Source organism: Zootoca vivipara, chromosome 6 (assembly GCF_965207765.1).
Source record: "Zootoca vivipara chromosome 6, rZooViv2.hap1.1, whole genome shotgun sequence".
NCBI lineage: Eukaryota > Metazoa > Chordata > Lepidosauria > Squamata > Lacertidae > Zootoca > Zootoca vivipara.
Genome location: NC_142589.1, coordinates 14,029,014 through 14,048,163, shown reverse-complemented (window position 1 = coordinate 14,048,163; position 19,150 = coordinate 14,029,014). Strand labels below are relative to the sequence as shown.

Below are 19,150 nucleotides of genomic sequence, written 5' to 3'. Positions count from 1 at the left end.
GCCAAGATCAGTGCACAGGCCAGAAATTCCCCACTCCCATTTCATAAAATAAATAACAGAGTAAATGGGGGTGGGAGATCCAGATTGGGACCTTGGCTGGGGGTGGGGGCTTTAATTCAGCATCCCTGTTGTTCTGCCCCCCAACACCACAGTGCTGATTGAGGTCCCTCTTGCTCACTATTTACACTTTAAAAAAAGAAGAAGCCATTCATACAATTGCTAATTGCAGTGTTGTGTCTTGTTTGGCCCCCAGTCAGCCACACAACCTCATTCATTAACCTGCTTTCCACCTTGTATGGGAAGCACTGGGCACAAAAGGGGGCTGATAATTACCAGAACAAACAATTTCTGTCCCACTTGATTTGCTGCAAAAAGCATTAAAATGAAACCGGGTTTTTTTTGGGGGGGGGAGACCTCCCATCAAAGCCTGAGCCACAGAAGGAATAAAATTTTTAAAAAGCTGGAAAAATTTACCCATGCTATTAAGCAAATAATCACTGGAAGGAGTTGTTTGACTAGATAATATAAATGCTGCACAGCAAAAACTTCCCCTGCTCTTCATTTCTATCGGGTGTAATTAACAATAAATCATACTGAGGGTTACAGCACCCTGTTATTACATAAATAAAACACTAGCAAAGAAGCTTGTCAGGACTGATTTATGTGAAGTGCTGCTCTGAAGTTTATTGCATTTCCATAATAAGAAATCATAGAGCATATCAATTTTTTACCATTAATCTTTGGGGCTGCATATTATCATTGCTGAAAGCACAGGAGCACACCCCCTTGGTACAACATGAGCCGTTTGCCAGTGACTCAGAGGACTGATCCTCAACCTACAAAGAGGAAAGGAAGGAGGAAGGCGGGCCATGTCAGCAAAGGGTTGCCTCGCTGCTGTCGGGCTTTGCCAAGCGCCACCCCAGACCTGCTCAGCTCCGAGCCCAGGAAAGCCAAGCAATGTAGGGGCAAGTAACACACATAGTCCCCTTGAATCATGGCTAGTGTTAGTACTAATTGTAGCCCTGTGGCCTGGAGCACCTCCTAGCAAGCGATGTCATCTTCTGTCCCTTACAGCTATTCCGTGAAATAGAAAAGGGACCAAGACTGCATATAAGCAGGTGAAGAATCGCGTGAACGCTGGTAGGGGCTGATGGTATGTGACACCTGCTAAAACATCTGCCCTGGCTGCCCATATCCTGCTGGGCCAAGGACCAACTGAACCCTTATAGTCCAGCTCATTCACTGTTTGTTGCCCCCCCCCCCCAATGACAGAGAGGCCTAACCACTGACCCTTTGCCGTGGGACACTCTTCCAAGCAGTGATTTGGCAGGTACCCTCACTTTTGACTTCCAATCACTTTTGAACAATCATTTATGCCAAAAAGCCCATGGAGCAGTTTAAAATGCCGCTTAAGTAGGCATTTCAAATATTGCTTTCAACCATTCTATTTCTATGCTGCCTTTCTAAAGTTAAAGCCATCCTCAAAGGAGACTCACAACATATTAAAAAATTACATTGCTGCAAACATAGCAAAAGTAGTCATAAACAGTAAACACGAAATCAAAAAGTACACAACTGAATTGAACAATTTCCGCATAAATCATAAAGATACAAAAAAAAATTAACAGCAACAATTCCCCCAATAAAAATCCCTAAACAATACCCCGGCCCAATATTCCGTTTGGCAGCCTCAGCTTTTGTAGCTGGCGTCAGTCAGGGGCCTGCCCTCCCAGGCCAGGAGGGGGAAAGCCTGCAAGGGAGAGACAGCACGTCTTCCGGGACTCACAGCCAAGAAACTTTGTAAATGAAAACAAACACTGTAAATGTTTTAATATGCCGCCTTGCTGTTTTGCAAGAGGGTGGTATAGAAATATTTAAAACAGGTATAAAAAAAACCCTGTGAAATAGGACTAAATATTGATTTAGAAATGGTCTGTTAGTGGCAACCAAGGTTTCAGTAGCTCCACACTGGAAAAAGTATCTACAGCTCCTTCATAAAGGATTTTGTTGTAAAGCTGCCTTATACCAAATCGGTCCAGGAGTATGCATAAGGAAGTGCTTCTCTAGGGTTTCAGACAGGGGGTCCTTTCTCAGTCCTTCCTGGAGATGATGGGGACTGAACCCAGAATCTTCTGCATGCAAAGCAAATGCTCTGCCCCTGAGCTGCAACACATCCTTAAAGAGCTTATTAGCAAACATGTAGAAGGTTATCTATCACACAGAGGCTTGTGAGACTTCAACAAAGAGCAATCAATTTAGAGAGAAATGGGTAACATTTGAAATGTTTTGGACTGATATATATGGAGATATTATGCTATATTCATTGTTTTCATTTATTTGATAAACTATGTTCGTGCACACGAAAGCTCATACCAATGACAAACTTAGTTGGTCTCTAAGGTGCTACTGGAAGGAATTTTTAATTATGTTTTATATGGTTAAGCTATGGATATACCGGTATATGTTTTTAATTTTAAGAGAATCTAAGAATTATCCATGTATAATGAAGATAGATCGATTAGATAGATGATAAATAGTATTCAGTGACTAAGAAAACAGAAATTTTAAATTCTGTTAGAAAAAAAACAACTTTCTGTTTCCTTAGACACGATAGTAAATGTACTGTTTTAGTGATCATATCAGGATCCAGAACAAACTTATTTGAAGTACTGGTTGTTGTTTTCATTACTATCTATCTGCACCCACCTTTCATTTTTCATAATCCTTTTACAGATGACTTTTCTATTTTGTTTTTATAGCACATGCACACAATAATAATAAAAAAGGAGTTCAGCCTCCAGTGGGAAAGGTAAACTTGATACTGCTGCAGAAATTAATCAAAAGCAAAATTCAGGCTGAATTCAGCTGCAAAAAACAGCTCTAAAAATCCCGCCAGCGTTACCAAAACTTGCCGTGCTGCCATCTTCTCTTAAAAAACAAACCCCAAAGGTATCCCACAAATCCCCTGCTCTTATTTGGGCCTTGCAGGGGCCACCATACAGATTACCACTCAGATCTCAATACCTGCTCAGCTCTGGTGATATTCAGTAACTACCATTGTGATGCCCAACACTGCTGGGCCCTGCTGTGCTTCTCACAAATCTACAGCAGACAAATCCATCAAGTAGGCAAGAAAGTGGTGCTCTATATATTATTTATGTGGAAGAGAATTATGCACTGTGGCTACCTATTGTTGAAAACGTCAGCACAGAGGTAGAGTGTCTGGCTTGTGAGTCACAAAACCTCCAAGTCAACTCTCTTGTCTAAGTCACTAAAATGAGCTTCAGGGAATGTGCTCCCCTCTCCGCATCCATATTGGCACAAGACCAGGCACCCCCAAACTGCGGCCCTCCAGATGTTTTGCCCTACAACTCCCATGATCCCTAGCTAACAGGACCAGTGGTCAGGGATGATGGGAATTGTAGCCCAAAACATCTGGAGGGCCGAAGTTTGGGGGTGCCTGCACAAGACACTTGGCTGCCTGGAGAAGAGTCCAAGCTGCGCCCCTCCCTGCTGAACACTTCAGGTCTGGACATATTCCCCGCCCTCCCAAACTACAGTACCACCTCAATCAAGTTGCTTTACCCTGCCATATGGCAGGGTCCTTTTGCTGGCTCTTCTCAATCTCAGCTACCCCATCTGCAATATGGTGATATATATTTTTTATTTTTTTATTTGGAACTCCCTTCAGTTGCGTTGTCAAGCTGGAGCCTTCCCTACAGTCTTGTAGGCACCTTCACAGCAGGTGAGATAGGCAGCAGGGCTCATTTCATCAGCTCTGCTAGAGGCCCAGCTTCATCACTCACCTCCTGCCCCCTGAACTGTGCCACCTGGTCATTATAAGAACAGCGATTTCAGAATTGGGGGTCTGTGTTTGCTTTTCCCTTGTGTGTCCTGTTTTTCTCCTCAAGATTGCATTCCTGTCCGTACAGACTGTTTTGTTTTAACTGATTGCATGTAAGTCACTCTGGGAGCCTTTTTGGCTGAAAGGCAAGGTTCTAATGCTCCAAATAAAAATAAATAATTAAATTCAATAAGCCTTCTAAAATCTTTACCCAGTCAGTACCGCTATTGGACTTGAAGTGATTTTATGCATGCACTGTTGTTCTTTTAAAGTGTTTTTATATTTATAATTGTTTCTTTAAAACAAAAACAAAACATGTTTAATTCTGCAGTCGTTCTGTTTCCAGGAAGGTAGCTATGTTATTGAACAGCATTGAGGATTTTAAAGACAGACAAATGTAATGAGCTTTTATGGACTGGAGTCCACTTTATCAGGTGAATTTAATCTTATCCTGAGTCATCACAGAGTGCATAAGTTGTATACAGAGTGTGGTGGTGGAATTGTCAACAGTGAGGTCAGGAGGAAAGGAAATGCATTAAGTGAATGCTATTAAAAGTAAGCTTGGGGGGGGGGAAGCCCTGTTCCAAAAGTGGGAGCCCTTGCACTGGCTTGCACTACTGCACCATGTTAGTTGCACAGGTGAGTCCACATATTTTTGTATTTGTATTTTCCCTACCCACCTACCATACTAAATGGCCCACCAATGGAAGTAATAGACGATTCCTGCACAAGCAACATCAAGCTTCCAGACTGAAATGTGATTAGAAATGTAATTAGAAAAGGAGCGGGTAGCAAGTGGGGGGGGGGAGTTAGGATATGAACACCCAATCTCTGCGGCACTGTAGTTGAGGCCTTGGTAAAAGTTGAATTCACAAAGCTCTTTGGTGATTAGTGGGTCTTCCTGCAGAAATCACAGCTTCTATGTGAGAAGTGATGGAGCAAGCTAAAAGCTGGAAAACTCACAGAAGCAGATGGCATCCTATCCCAAGTGAGAGGTAAGGAAACGTAAGTGCAAAATCACAGGGAATCTGAGGTCAATGTATTGTGCTGTGCCTAAAAAGGAACAACCACAAAAAGTCCAATAAAAGTCCAAAACTGCAGGGGCACAATGTTTAGTCATAAGAAGCACCTTTAGCTTGTGGATTTGGGTTCAAGTCCCACTTTTTCCCAATTCTGAAAAACCAGAAAGATGTTTCTCACGTTTTGGAAGGCACCGGGGCAAGGAGGGAGGGCCTTAAGATGACCAAAGACCCATGGAGTAACCCAAAAGTTAATTGGGGGGGGGGAGAGCAAACTATTTCAAATTAGTGCAAAGTTAATGGCACAACAGTGGGAGACTTACTGTGTTGAGTGCGTTGAGAGTAGTGTCATCGCGGGAGGCTGCGACACACCCGTCTTCCGTGGATCCTCCGTCACACATCCCAGCAAAAGCTGCCATGCTCCTTGAAAGGAAAGAGAAAGAAGTATTATTACGTTTGCCTAAAAAACACAAGAATTCAGAAAAGAAAAGAAAAGTTGTAACTCATTGGGAGAGCAACTGCCTTGGCATGGAGAAGCTGCAATCCCTATCATCTCCAGGAAGGGCTGTGAGAGACTCCCCGACAGCAAGTGTGGATAATTCTGAGCTAGATGGACCGATGGCCTGACTCAGAAAAAGGCACTTCCCTATGCTCCTAAAAGTCTGCTGACAACAGCGCTCAGTTTTTGCAGGAGTTGCAGCAGAGCAAATTAAAATTTATACTACACCACAAGATTGGGAGATTTATCCCGAGCGCAAGATGTGGAATCCTTTGTGCATGCAGGGATTTAGACCTCAATCTCTGAGCAGGATGTTGCCACCTGAAGCAGCAACTCCCCACTGCAGGGACGAGGGAGATGTGTTTGCTTCACGTTACCGTGCTGCCCTCAGGTACATGAGCAGGTCGCAGTCATTGACCCCAGGCATCCACACAAGCTCCTCGTGCTGCGTCACTGTGTCGCTGTCTCCGGAAGGGAATGGCTGCAGCTCTGGGAGTTTGGCCTTGAGGGGGGGGAAATTAAAGAGGCAGAAGCAAGAGGATGTTTGTTAGCATGCATGCAGAAACACTGGATTGTATTTCCAAGCTCTACCAAACATTTTATAAAGCAAGCAGAAATGGACATGTAAAATACTCGCCCCTAGTGTGAAAAACAGCCTCTAGGTGACCAAATGAAGGTGGTGTGTGTGTGTGTGCTTTTGGAATGGGGCATTGTGCTTGTTTCCCACCATTTCCACCATGCCCATTTCACAGCTGAGGAAGAGGGCAGGTCATTTGCTTGATCGCCATCTCCTATAGCAGAGGTGAAGCTGAATTACATAGCCTCCTTGGAGACATATAGTGCTTTGCCAAAAATATCCTCTTCCTCTGTCTTGACCCTTGCAGTCCCATATCCAGTGCCCGATTTACATATAAGCTAAACAAGCTATAGTTTAAGGCCCCACTCTCTTGGGGGTCCCCCCAAAAAATATAAAGGGGGAAAATCTGGATGTACATGTACACAGCATATATTCAACACAAAAAAACAGTGACAATTTGTTTTGTTGACCAAGGACAGCTGGACATATAAAGGGCCCCATTACCTTCAGTAGCTTAGGGCCTCCTCAAACCTAAATCTGGCCCTGCTCATATCCCTACATTCACTGCATCTTGGAGCTGGAGATAACAGGATCCCCCCCCCAAAAACTGACCCCCACAGGCAAATCCAGAGTGTGAGAATGTGCTGTGGCATAAGGCACACTGTGCGCTTGCTGCAGGATTCAATTAGCAGCCTTGATCATTGACAGCAACGGTTGCAAGACAGTAAAAAGCTTTCCAAGCCTGTAATTACCTCTCACGGTTACAATGCAAAGCACATCTGAAAGGCTGTATTTTATATAGATATAGATACATATAGATACATCTAACCAGCAATTACATGCCACAGGTTCGGAAGACATTCTAGCACTCCACTTGTATTTTCCTCTGGTCTTTCTCTCCAGAGGGAAGAAACTGATGCATCAAACGCCACCACTGGTATGTTATAAAGTGGCTGTAACTTGCATCAAGAGGGACTGGAAGCAAATGGGCACGCTCCGACGCTTTAATGTATGCCTGCAAAGGCCAAAAATGGACCTGAACATTGACACATTTATCTACCTTTCTGAAATTGTGCCAGCAGAACAAGAAGCAGTGAAGGCACCCCTAGAGTACCCAGTAAAAGGAGGAGGTGAAGCACAGAAAACCAGTTCTCCTTCATCTGTAGTGGTCAATGTGTAAAAGCAACACTATCACAATGGAAGTATCCCTTTAGAGCAGTCTTCCAAGTCAGTCTACCAAAAGTTATTAGCCTCCCCTGCCTCAACACACAAATACACACAAAATACTAGCTTACCTTTCTATAAAAATTATCGTTAGCAAACTGTAGCCTGAAAGCAGGAAGCTAATGTTTGAAAAACTTCCCTGCCTAGTCATCTGGAGTTGATAATTAACTTGCCATAGGTGAGTGAATATTTCCAAGCCAGCTTTATAATGCAACAGCTTGGGACAGTCCAAAAATGCAACCAACTCTGTTTAAATCTAGGGGTTGGGTTCAAGTTCCTCATCACACAAATATAAAAGTAGCCCACCTGGATCAGGCCAAATGTCCGTCTAATCCAGCATTTGTTTAAAACAGTGGCCAACCAGATGCCTCTGAGAGGACCCCAAGCAAGGAATGAAGGCAGCAGCCCTCCTGTGCTCTTATTTTTGCTTCCCCCCAGCAACTAGGATTAAAAGATATACTGCTTCTGAATATGGAGTCTCCATGTAGCTATCGTGGCTAATGGATGCTGACAGACCCCATCCTACGTGAATGTGTCTGATATGCCACCTCCCCAGGTGAAATCATCCTGTAGAGCAGGCATCCCCAAACTTCGGCCCTCCAGATGTTTTGGACTACAATTCCCATCTTCCCTGACCACTGGTCCTGTTAGCTAGGGATCATGGGAGTTGTAGGCCAAAACATCTGGAGGGCCGCAGTTTGGGGATGCCTGCTGTAGAGGTATGTATATTCAGAAATAAGGCAATTTCTGCTAGACTGCTGGTTTTGTTTGGCTGTTATAAACAGGGTGGAACCCAATGTTGGGCTAAGTGAATTTTCTGTCAGCACAAGAATTTCTGCTTCTGCAACAGTCTCCTTCCTCCCCTCTGTATTATCCAAAATCTGTTCCCGTTTTCCCAGTTCTCTGGAGCAGATTTGGGGAGGGGGAGGGAATCCCATTGTACAAGGAGAAATCCTTGCATTGATGGGACAGATTAGTTGAATACCACCCAAAGAGCCCCAATGTATCAGTTTTGCCCTATTTATTACATTTATACCCAACCTTTCCTCCAAGGAGCTCAAGAAGGTGTAAACAGTTCTCCCACTTTTCCATTTTACCCTCATAACAACCCTGTGAGGTGGGTTAGGCCAAGAGACAGTGACTGACCCAAGGCCACCCAGTGAGCTTTATGGCTGAGCAGGGACTATAACTCTGGCCTCCCAGGTCTTAGTCCAACACTCTAACCACTACACCACACCAGGTCTCTTTTTATGTACAATTATGCTGGAATTTGGGAGGGACCACAGCTGAGTGGTGGGGTGACTGCATGCAGAAGGTACCTTGTTCAATCTCTAGTTACTGTATAAAGGGCCAGGTGACAGGCATGACAGGCAATACCTCTCCTTGCCCCAGAAAGTCACCAACTGTCACAGTAAGCTATCCCTGATCTGCTTGTAAGGCACCTTCCTAACATCTGGCTAACAGGTGGTTAAAGGTAGTTAAACCTGTATTTTCTTCTTGCATGGACACACCTGCACATCCGTAGCTGGAGAGCTCTGGCAGTCCCCAGTACACTTCATCACACTTTACTGCCCATTAGCAAAATGGAAGAGATTACAATTTTAAACCTTATTTGGGCAGGTATTTTCCTACAAATTTCAGCAACACCTCAGGGATATACGGTACTTGATCATTCTGCAGCATAGTCTGTGGCATTATGAGCATTTGAAACTCTCCCACACACATAAAACACAGGAGAGGGAGGGGGGAGGGAGGGAGGGAGAGAGGGAGAGAAAAGAAAGAAAGAAAGAAAGAAAGAAAGAAAGAAAGAAAGAAAGAAAGAAAGAAAGAAAGAAAGAAAGAAAGATGCACCAAAGTGGTTTCTCCAATCCTGCCCTTAATGGAACTGAAAAGCAAAGTGTGGGAAAGGCAAGATTCCAACCTGAGAGGTGTCCAAAGTAGTACAGCAGCATATACAGATGTGAAAAGTGTACCTTGGCATGCACCCTTGAGGCCCTCATTCAAAATGCTATTTAATAAAAAATTAAGCCGTTTTACACTGAGAGAAGGGATTATTCTGCTTGGCAAGGAAGCTTTCAAATAAGGCACTCAAGGGAGCGAGTCCCAGGAGGCTTACTGTGCAGAGCACGCAACAACCTAAGCCCTGCAGGGCTGCTTTTCTGAAGAAAGGAAGGGAGGGGGGAGAGGCCGCTTTCCTCCAGGGGATGCTACAGGATTTGAAGAGTGGTAAAAGAGGGGAAACGGTGACATGATAAATATCACTTGGAACTTATATAATCCTTTTGGGTGTTCATACAATAACCTTGCAGGGTGGGTCAGTAATATTATCACCACATGGCAACAGAGGGTACGTCTGAACCTTTGTGATTTGCTTAAGGACAACTAGATGCTATCACACCACACATTTAAAGCACATGACTTTCCACAAAGAATCCTGGGAACTGTAGGTTTTTTTTAAGGGTGCTGGAAATTGTACTTCTCTGAGAGCTACAGTTCCTATGGTTCACTAAGTGGGATGGAATGATGTGCAGATGGGAGCCTAGTGAATTCATAGCAGAGGTGACATTTGAGCCAGGGACCTCCGGGTCCAGAACCCATTCTCTTAGTCACCACGCCACACATGGTCCTCTCAGTGACTGAGCAACTGCTTTCAACACAAGTGAGGCAAGACCCAATACCACTCTGAGCTTTCTAGTGGTCTCAAGGCACAGACAGCTAGGCTGAGTAATGGCTCTTACAATGTTCACTGCCTTGATAGTGTGTTTGTGTGTGCGGATGATATAGAAATATTTTCAAATAAATAAATGTTTGTGGACCAATGGTCACTGTTTGTCTGTATGAGCAGTGGACACTGATGGACACTGATGCAGTGTCACAGAACACCTGGACAGCCCTGGCTCAAGATACACTTCAAACACAAAGATCTGTGAGCATCCTGACGTGGCGTCAACCACCCTCTTTGACTGCAGCATGCTTAGGGGGACGTGGATGACACCTTGAGATTTGCAGATCAGAGGTGGCCAGAAAGAGACAGTTCAGTCACTTGATGTTCGCATTATGTAAGGAGGTCTTACCTGATGACTAGGCCCAACCCGGATTTCACCCTGTGTGCTGTTCAACCGCCTGCAATGGAAAGATACAGAACCACCAGTGAGTAAGGAGAACCGATTGGTGCAACGCACACCCTCCCTGTACTGGGTGAGCATGGACAGCCACCGCTTTGAGAGCACAACTGGGAATAAAACCACAGAATTTCTGGTTAGTCTTTAAAGCCATTTCAAAATGGTACAGGGAAAAATCCCTGATTCACAAGACAGCCTCCAGCAAGACTCCAAAGCAGTCTTTGCTGTTTTGGACTATAACTCCCACCATCCCAGACCAGAATGGGGTGAAGTGGGGTGGGGAGAAGAGTTTTAAGTTCAGGACATCTGGAGGGCAGCAGGTTCATGAAGTCGGCTCTGGAGGCTATTTTCCCCATCCACTAAGAATGGAATTTTAAGATGGAAATTTGGGCAGCACTTCTCAAAAGTGAACCCCAAAATCAAAAAGAATGTTAAAAGCAAGTCATTTGATCAGCAACAGCATGTGAAGCAGCCCTTTGCAAAATGTGAGGAATGACACACGGTGACATGGTACCTCAGCTGCTCCCTGCTCAGCCTTCGCCAAACAGGGAAAGCCTTTTAAAAAGAAACCAAGGCTGTGCCTGCTTACAACTTGCATGAATCAAGACCCTTCCCCAGCACCCCAGACAGACACACAGACACACAGACACACAGACAGACAGACACACACACACACACACACACACACACACCAATCCTGGTTGTGCTGTTCATTTCAGAAAGACACCCTAGGGTGAAGGCAGAGAACGTGCGTTCCCAATCTGAAATGTCAGTGCCCAAAAAGCACGGGGGCGGAAATTGTGGTGGCAAAACGGATCTGATTCTGCCCCCACCTTTGTTTGTTTAATGTTTCATCCAAAGGACGTCTCCAGCAAGAGGCTGCCATCTAGCTGCATGCAGAGGATGCCACTCTATTTTAACTCCAATTCTGGCCTCCAGCAGCAGTTCTTAGCCCATTGGGCCCTCCTGGCTCCTTTGCTCAGCATGGGACTCACCACTAACATCTAACAGACACACCTAGGATAGTCTTGGGCTGCAGATTTATTGGACACCTTAACTTGCAAGACTAGGTATTTTTGGGTTTTGCTCTCAGCTTTGGCACTGCAAGGCCTGCTTCTTTTCTTTTTTCTTTTCTTTTCATTTCACTTTTCTTTTCTAACTCTGTGGCCCTAAAATAAAATTCCTGTGGGTTGGACCTTTGCTAACTAAGCTCAGTGCTAAGCTGTCAACCTTTATTTTGGGGGAAATGCCAACAGCGTGGGTATCAGCTACAAACATTTATGCTCTTATGGTAGGGAGGCAGCATCTTTGACAGTAAGTGTTTTCCTTTACATTTTCTTTTCCAAAACAAGTACAATTACATTTCTTTTTTAATTAAATGAAAGCTAAGGTTTTATTTACTTAGCGTGAATTTATCCCACACTTTTCATCCAAAGCTCAGGATAGCATGCAACAACCCAGTACGTCAACGGAAAACCATGGAACGGACTCAAGCCATACATAGTGGGCTCCATGGCTGAGTACTGTTATGAACACAGGTCTCCCTGCCACATATTGGACACATCTTCTATAACACCAGCTCTGGGTCAAAGGAGGTTTTAAAGAAAGCATTTTCCACACCTCAGGGCTTACATACATTGCTACTTATGCCAAGAAGGGTTGCTTCCCCGAGAAGACTGGAGGCCCAACATGAAAGGTCAGCAACTTCCAGGTTTATTACAGCTACTTCTAGGTAGGTTGGGATTGCAAGCTATTTCTCAGGGGCCCACAAAGAACTGTTACTGATCTCTGAGCAGCCTGCTTCCATCCCAGCTGCTTATTTTAAGAACCTTGTAACATTAAGAATTTGCTGCCCAAGTTTGCTTGTTTTACTCTACTCTCCCCCCCAAATCCCTTTTTCCTTTTGTACCATGTCTTTTTACACTGCAAAGCCTGAGAGCAGGAACCACGTTGCTTTCAGCTGATATGTCAGTCACTCTGAGGACCTCTCCAGCTGAGGAAAATAATTGCTTTCAATCAATGCTTTGCTGATCGAAAAGATCAGCCACAAACCAACATTCCCTAAAACAGGTCCCTGGAATCAGCTGGGGAAAACTTATAGCCAAGAGCTATACAGGCCAAGAGCAGGTTACCTGAGGGACAGCTTTGTCCCTTATACACCCAGTAGGGCACTGTGGTCAAGCTTCTTCTGTGTGTTCCAAAGGTTTCAAAAGCCTGCTCTGCAATAACTCAGAGTAGGGCTTTTAGCGTGGCTGCCCTGTTCTGTGGAACAGCATCTCCGTCGAGATATTTTCCGGAACAACTGGAGGCATTTTTATTCTATGAGGCTTCCCCAGCTGAATGAACAGGTTTCTGCCATGGATGTCTCCTTTTATTTTCTTTTAATTCATTTGCTATTATTTTCTCTCCTGTTTCTAACTTTTTAAAGCTTTTTATTATTATTTTGCATACATTGTCTTAATACCTATATGTGGAAGGTGATGTAATAATAATTAACTATAATAGGAGGAGGAGATGACATTCAGGCAGGTGAATAAAAGTTAGCTACCTACAAAAGAAAAGATTCCCTAGAGTGTTGTGGGCTGGCAGTGGAGGAACAGAGTGCTTGGTTTCGATGCTAGGAAAGATGGAGCGCTCTGTCCTACCTGCAACATCACCTTTATTCGCCTACATGCAATTCCCGGTTGCCAGCGGCCACCAGGCTAGTGGTTAAATACCAGCCTGAAGAAACCCTAGTCAACCATACATAATCATATGCACTTTGAAGGTCAACCTGAATTTACCTGACCTAATTTTCCTTCTTAAGGATGTGTATGCATGTTACAACATACCTAGATGCTCACTGCATAGACAGAATCTATTTCAAACCGGTAACATCCTGCAGCTGGAATATGCCACTGTATTGTCTTCTCCCTCTATGGAGTTCACAGCGAGACAAGGAAAGATGAAGAGCACTTTTATTATGTAAAGGGAGGGGAAATGCATGAATAGGAATCAATGCTCGCCAAGTTGCAAAATACAGGCGGCTCTGTGTAATCTTTTCTGCAATCCCAGCTCTTTTTATTCCCACAGTTGGGTTTATAGTGAGAAAAATAAGCCGCTAAACCCATCCCTTTATTCCAACACCTTTCTGTACAATGGCTCCCTGCCCAGAAAGAGGTATAGCAAAAAAGGACGCTGTGTGGTCTTCATAAGAACACTCTGAACAGAAAGAGGCAGGCAGGCAGCCGGGGCTGCGTCCTGGCCCCCAGGCTCAGCAAATTCAGACAGAAGCTCTGCTGCTGCTCAACTCTTTTTCAAAAGATGCATCCAAACCCCTACCACAGGGTTGATATTGACACACACACAGCCCAGGTCGAGGGGACTGTGCGTGGGGTGAAAAAAGACCCCAAAGGGGGTTGAAAGGGGGTTAACGGCAGGGGGTGGGGTCCTGAGGTAGAAGAGACATTTACAAGGTATGCTGCAAAAAATAATAATAATTACAAAACAATAGGCCTCGGAAATAAAAAGTGTGGGCATGCACAGGGTGCACCTCCCTTGTCAATGAGGAGGTTTTGTAGTTAATAAGATGATTCCATGATACAAGAGTATCCTCCCCCGCTCTTTTTATGTTTTGCAATTCCTAGCAATCACAACTGATTGGTGATTATTAAATGCTGACACATATTTTGATATTCCTTGACTTGATTTCATTTATACACCTAAGAATTTGGGCTGGGGTCTTGACAACTTATGAAGGGGGTATCAATGAACTCAGAACCCTGCCCTGGTATAAGAGGCTATATCCCAATACAGAGACGGCTCCTGCGCATCTCTGGAGCGAACCCTCCACATGCACAAGGAGACTTTATAGCAAGGTGGGCCAACTTCTCATACCAAGTGGGCTGCACATTGCCTTGTTGCATGTGTGCAAGGAGTGTGGCAGGGTGGGGGGCGTCAAAAGTTGCCACATCCAGTCCTGGGGCAGCGTGTTGGACCACCCAGTCCTTAAGGGTATTTCTGTGTGTATTTCTGCCCAGCCTTGTGGCTCCCCAAGAGGGAAGGTTATAAATGACAGACAGAGGCTTTTCAGTGGGGATGAGGAGAGACTGAGGTGAGGATGGGGGAGACATGATGGAGAGAGATGGGGAAACTATGGCCCTAAACAGATATTGCAGGACTACAACTCCCATCGTCCCTGACCATTGGGCATGCTGCCCAGGGATAATGGGAGCTGGAATCCAACAAACACCGGGGGGGGGGGGTGTACCTAGGCATCCCATCCCTGGGGAAAAGACTTAAGATCCGGGACAGGCTTAAAAGATTGCACTCCCTCTCGGAGTGCATGGGTTAGTGATGGCATTCTATGCTGTGAGATCTAGCAATGGGTTGCCGGCTTGGCCAGCTTTAAATAGGATTGAAGACAAATTCACAGAAGTCAAGTCAAGCAGGACAAATTCACAGAAGTCAAGTCAAGCAGTGCTTCCTAGTCGTCCTGGTTCTGCATGCTACTGAATGAAAATTGCTGGGAATCAACTGTGCAAGAGAGCTCTTGCCTTCATAGCCTGTGGTTTGCCAGTGGCATCTGGGTAGACCACTGTAAGGAGCAGGCGACTAGACCAGATGGACCTTTGATACGATGCAGCCCATGCATGCTCAGATGCATAAATTCCATCATCACAGAGCCATCATTCTATGTGAATCTGGTGCCCTCAGAATCTTTTCCTGGACTCCAACTGCCACCAGCCTGTGCTGGGCTAGGGGGTGATGGGAGTTGCAGTCCAAAACCTCTGGAGGACACCAGGGTTGGCAAAGGCTGAAACACTTATTAGAATAGCTTCAGTGGATCAGCATCTCCACCCGCTTTCCCCAAGGTTTTCAAAGGCTGTGTCATCCCCTGCTTGGCTACTGTGGAGTGGTCCTCGTTCCATATACTGCTTCTCTGGACAAGTGCAGACTGTCACTTTGCAGAGGTTTCTATTTTACTATCTCTAGGCACACACATACAAGTATGGAGAAGGAGCAGGAGGATCAGCTAATTGCCACAGGCATTTAAAAAACAAAAACAAAAACACACCACACATCTCAACCTACAAATCTCCAACACTGCTGCCTCCAGATATTGCCTGGATCACTTCGGATTTTGCCCTCCTTTACTCTGCACATCCCTCCCTCCTAGCTCTGTTTAAATATGAGAAAAGGAAGAATGCAGTTAAGCAGCATAGGGTTTTTTTGTGGAGGGAAGCTTCTGGGGTACTTGAAACTTTGAAAGAAGTATGCATTTACCCTTGCATGCACGCACATGTGCGTGTGTGCGCGCACACATACACACACACGCACAGGATTAAAAGACACAGTTGATTAAAAAAATAATTATGTTAAGGTCAATGAGTAAACACAACAATAATGGAGAGAAGTGTTGGGCTGTTTATTCCATGAAAATGGGGGATGGAGGGATGGGGAAGGGATAAGGTTGGAAGCGGAGAAGGAGGGGGGAGGATGATGAGATGAGCAAAGGAGCCAGCGCAGTGTATGAAATCTGACACCAAAGGAAAGCAATGTAACAAAAGTGGTATCCATAGCAACAACAACTTAATATTTCAGTCCCTCTTCAGCTGCAGAGGATTAAATATAATGACAAGATGTTCCCCCTTTGAAAAGTAACCTGTTGCCATGGAAACGCTGTAGTCTCTTGAATAAACAGGGACTGGACAGAAAGGAACTGGAGGCCTGCAAATGAATATAAAAAAGGAAGGGACTCTTCCCCCCCACCGCCACCCACATCCACCCCACCCCAGGGTGCACCGGAGCCCTCTAATCCTCAGGCAGATAGGGGGGGGGTTGGCTACGAGACAAGAGAACTGCCCTTTCTGGCTTCAAAGCAAGGCGGGAATCAACGTGGGGGTCCCGGCAAGTGGGAGAGTGAAGAAAGTAAGACTGATGGGAGGCTGGACCATCAGTTTATATTTCCCTTGCAGGAGCTCAAATAGGAATGTAGGAAGGTGCCCTATACTGAGTCAGACCAATGTTCCATCTAGCTCAGCACTGTCTACACTGGCCAGCAGCAGCTCTCCGGGGTTTCAGGCAGAGCTCTTCAACAGCCTGAAATGGAGACATTGGGGATTGAACCTTCTGCATGCAAAGCAGTTGCTCTGCCACTGAACTACCTCCAGATCCCCACCTTGTATGGGGACATTGGGACAGGCGCCCAATGCATTAGTAAAAGGGGCAACTTCAAGCAACTTCAAGTTTTAAAGGAGAAAGAAAAGAGCCTCCTGCACCTCTGACTTCAGCAATCCTATCCACTAAATCCCACCACCACCACCTGAATAATGTACAGAGTTCCTAAAACCCTTCCCAGTTTGTAGAGCTTTGGCAAACCTTTAAGCAGTTTTATGACCATGGAGCAGCCTACTCCTGTATGCTGCTGGAGACTGACTCATCTCCAGGGTCATGACTCATGAGCAAGTGATCACCTCCAGCCTACTCAACAAGGTTGGCAAGTGGATAAAACTCTTTGTGTAACAGAAGCTACAGAAATAACCAAAGGGCTTCCCCCAAAGCCTTGGGACTAAGCCGTTAGGCTCAGCTGGTCAGTGTTAGAGCACATGTTCTATATATGGAGGGTTTCTGGATTCTGCCTATGGCATCTCCTGCTCAAGCAGAGCTATGGAGGCCTCAACCTGCCTGTGGTTCCTGGAAAAGATGGACTAAAAGGTTGGCTCAGTACAAGGCAGCTGCCCCAAGCTCATGTCTTCCAGACGTTTTGTACAACAGCACCCATGAAGGCTGGAGCTCATAGGAGTTGTAGACCAAAAACATACGACACATTCACACTCTACATTTTTAAGCACTATGATACCACTTTAAGCAGTCTTGGTTTCCCTCAAAGAACGAGCTGCAGTTCATTAAGGGTGCTGAGAATTGTTCGGAGACCACTGTTCCCCTCTCGCAGCGGTTTAACCATCAATCCCTTTTCCAGGGAACTCTGGGAATTACAGCTCTGGAAGAGGAATAGGGGTCTCCTAACAACTCTCAGCAACCTTAACAAACTACAGCTCCCAGGGGACAGCTTGGGGGGAAGCCATGACTGCTTAATGTAGGGTGTGCTTTGAATGTAGGGTGTGAATGCGACCAAGTTGTGGAAGCCTGCCTGAATTGTCTTCCTCCTCTCCTTAATTCTTTCACACTTCCTACTGTGGATATTGCTAAATGGATTTCACTTTCAAAGATCAGCACCAAATTCTGTATGTGCATTTTTTTAAAACAGCTAAATGTCACCTTCATAGCAACCTTGCGATGTAGGCTCTTTGGATATTGTTCTTTGGCTCTGAAGGCATGGGAGGATAGGAATATAAGTAAACTCATACAGTACTTCCGTTTCACAGATTGGGGGGGGGGGGACTTGCCAAAGGGCATCCTGATTGAGGACCAAACCCATGTCTCTCTGATGGAGCCTGCATTTCCTGTCTCTTGGATGCATCACAATTATTTTCTTATTTAAATGCAAAAATACCCACCACCTTTCCTTTGCAATTTAGACAGCGAGCAACTGCCTCAAAGGTGTGTGGTGATATGGAGAGGAATGAGTGAAGCCATCAGCATTGCTCCTCAAGGCTCTCTGTTCCAGGCATATACTGCTGATTATGGGGTGCTGAGGGCAAAGAACAGGAAGCTGCCACCTCCATCTTGCTCTGCTCATGAGCATCCCCTGGAGTATCTGGCTGGCCAATCACGGAGGCAGAGCAGTAGATGAGATCTTTGGCCCGATCCGTATTTTTTAGCTTGGGACCACTAGCAAAGCTAACAGACACCACCTGGCAGTGGTTTGAGTGAACTACTGGTGTCCAAGGAGTTTGTACTTCCAACCAGCTAGGTCAGGAGCAGGGAGTGGGGTCCGAGCATCTGAAAGGTGGTTTTATCTTTTAAGGGTGTAGTGGAGTACATGTTTTGCAGGCAAAGGGCTGCAAGTTCAGCCCCTGGTGTCTCCAGAAAAGGTTGTGAAGTACTTGTGCATGAAACCCTTCAGGGCTGCTGCCAGTCAGTGTTGACAGTACTGAGCTAGATTGGACTAATGATCTGGACTAATGATCTGGCCTGGCAGCTTTCTATGCTCCTATCCCTATCCCTTTCTATGTTCACATAACATTCTTTCATTTGGGTTTTTGTTTGTTTTAGCATTAGGTGCTCAATCCTATTCCCTTAGCTTCTGGTTCTTCTTAACCTGCAATGGATTCCAATAATTTCCCATTTTACAGATGGCTGAACAGAGGCTGAGAATGAGCAACATGCCCAGAGGAATGCCTGTATGCACAAAACTGAGCATTTGAAATACGACTATGGAATCAGGGCCAAAAATGCTTTCTATCTGGCCACATTTCAGCCCAATTGCTCAACTTTTCTAATAACTAACCTACTGCCATTTACAGAATCCATTACATTGGGCCTTTCAAATATCCCCTTTTCGCTTCCTGACACTGAATTGAAACTGATGTATGCAGCATTCGATTCTTCCAAGTAAAAATGAAGCATAAATAGACACAACAGTTTAAAAGGATCCTGACCCAAATCCTGTCTTAGAATATGCTGGTGTGGTATAGAGGTTAAAGAGTCAAAACTAGGACCAGGAAGAAGTCAGTTCAAATCCCCGATCAGCTATAAAGCTTACTGGCTGACTTTGGGCAAGTCACTATCTCTCAGCCTCACAAGGTGAAGATAAAACAGGAGAGGATAACTACGTGAGCCCTCCTTGCCTTGGCTACAGCTTGTGGTTAACCCTATATTTGGGGAAAGGTTGTATCTCATTGGCAGAATATCTTGCTTTGAGGACAGAAGGTCCCAAGTTCAATCCCCAGCATTTCCAGGTTGGGATGGGAGAGACCCCTG

General features: G+C 45.1%; 1 protein-coding gene across 26 annotated transcripts in view; it reads right to left on the bottom strand.

The window, feature by feature from the left end:
• Positions 1 to 19,150, bottom strand: part of RERE (arginine-glutamic acid dipeptide repeats) — a 339,661-nt gene that overhangs the window by 119,623 nt on the left and 200,888 nt on the right. For 25 of the 26 annotated variants that reach the window (XM_060276215.2, XM_060276213.2, XM_088671569.1 and 22 more), the window contains 3 exons: positions 10,238 to 10,286; positions 5,740 to 5,864; positions 5,187 to 5,286 (listed from right to left, as the gene is read on the bottom strand). In XM_060276215.2, coding sequence (XP_060132198.2) covers positions 5,187 to 5,286; positions 5,740 to 5,864; positions 10,238 to 10,286 — 274 coding nt within the window. The remainder of the gene's footprint in view (positions 1 to 5,186; positions 5,287 to 5,739; positions 5,865 to 10,237; positions 10,287 to 19,150) is intronic. The other variant, XM_088671576.1, reaches the window with a different exon arrangement.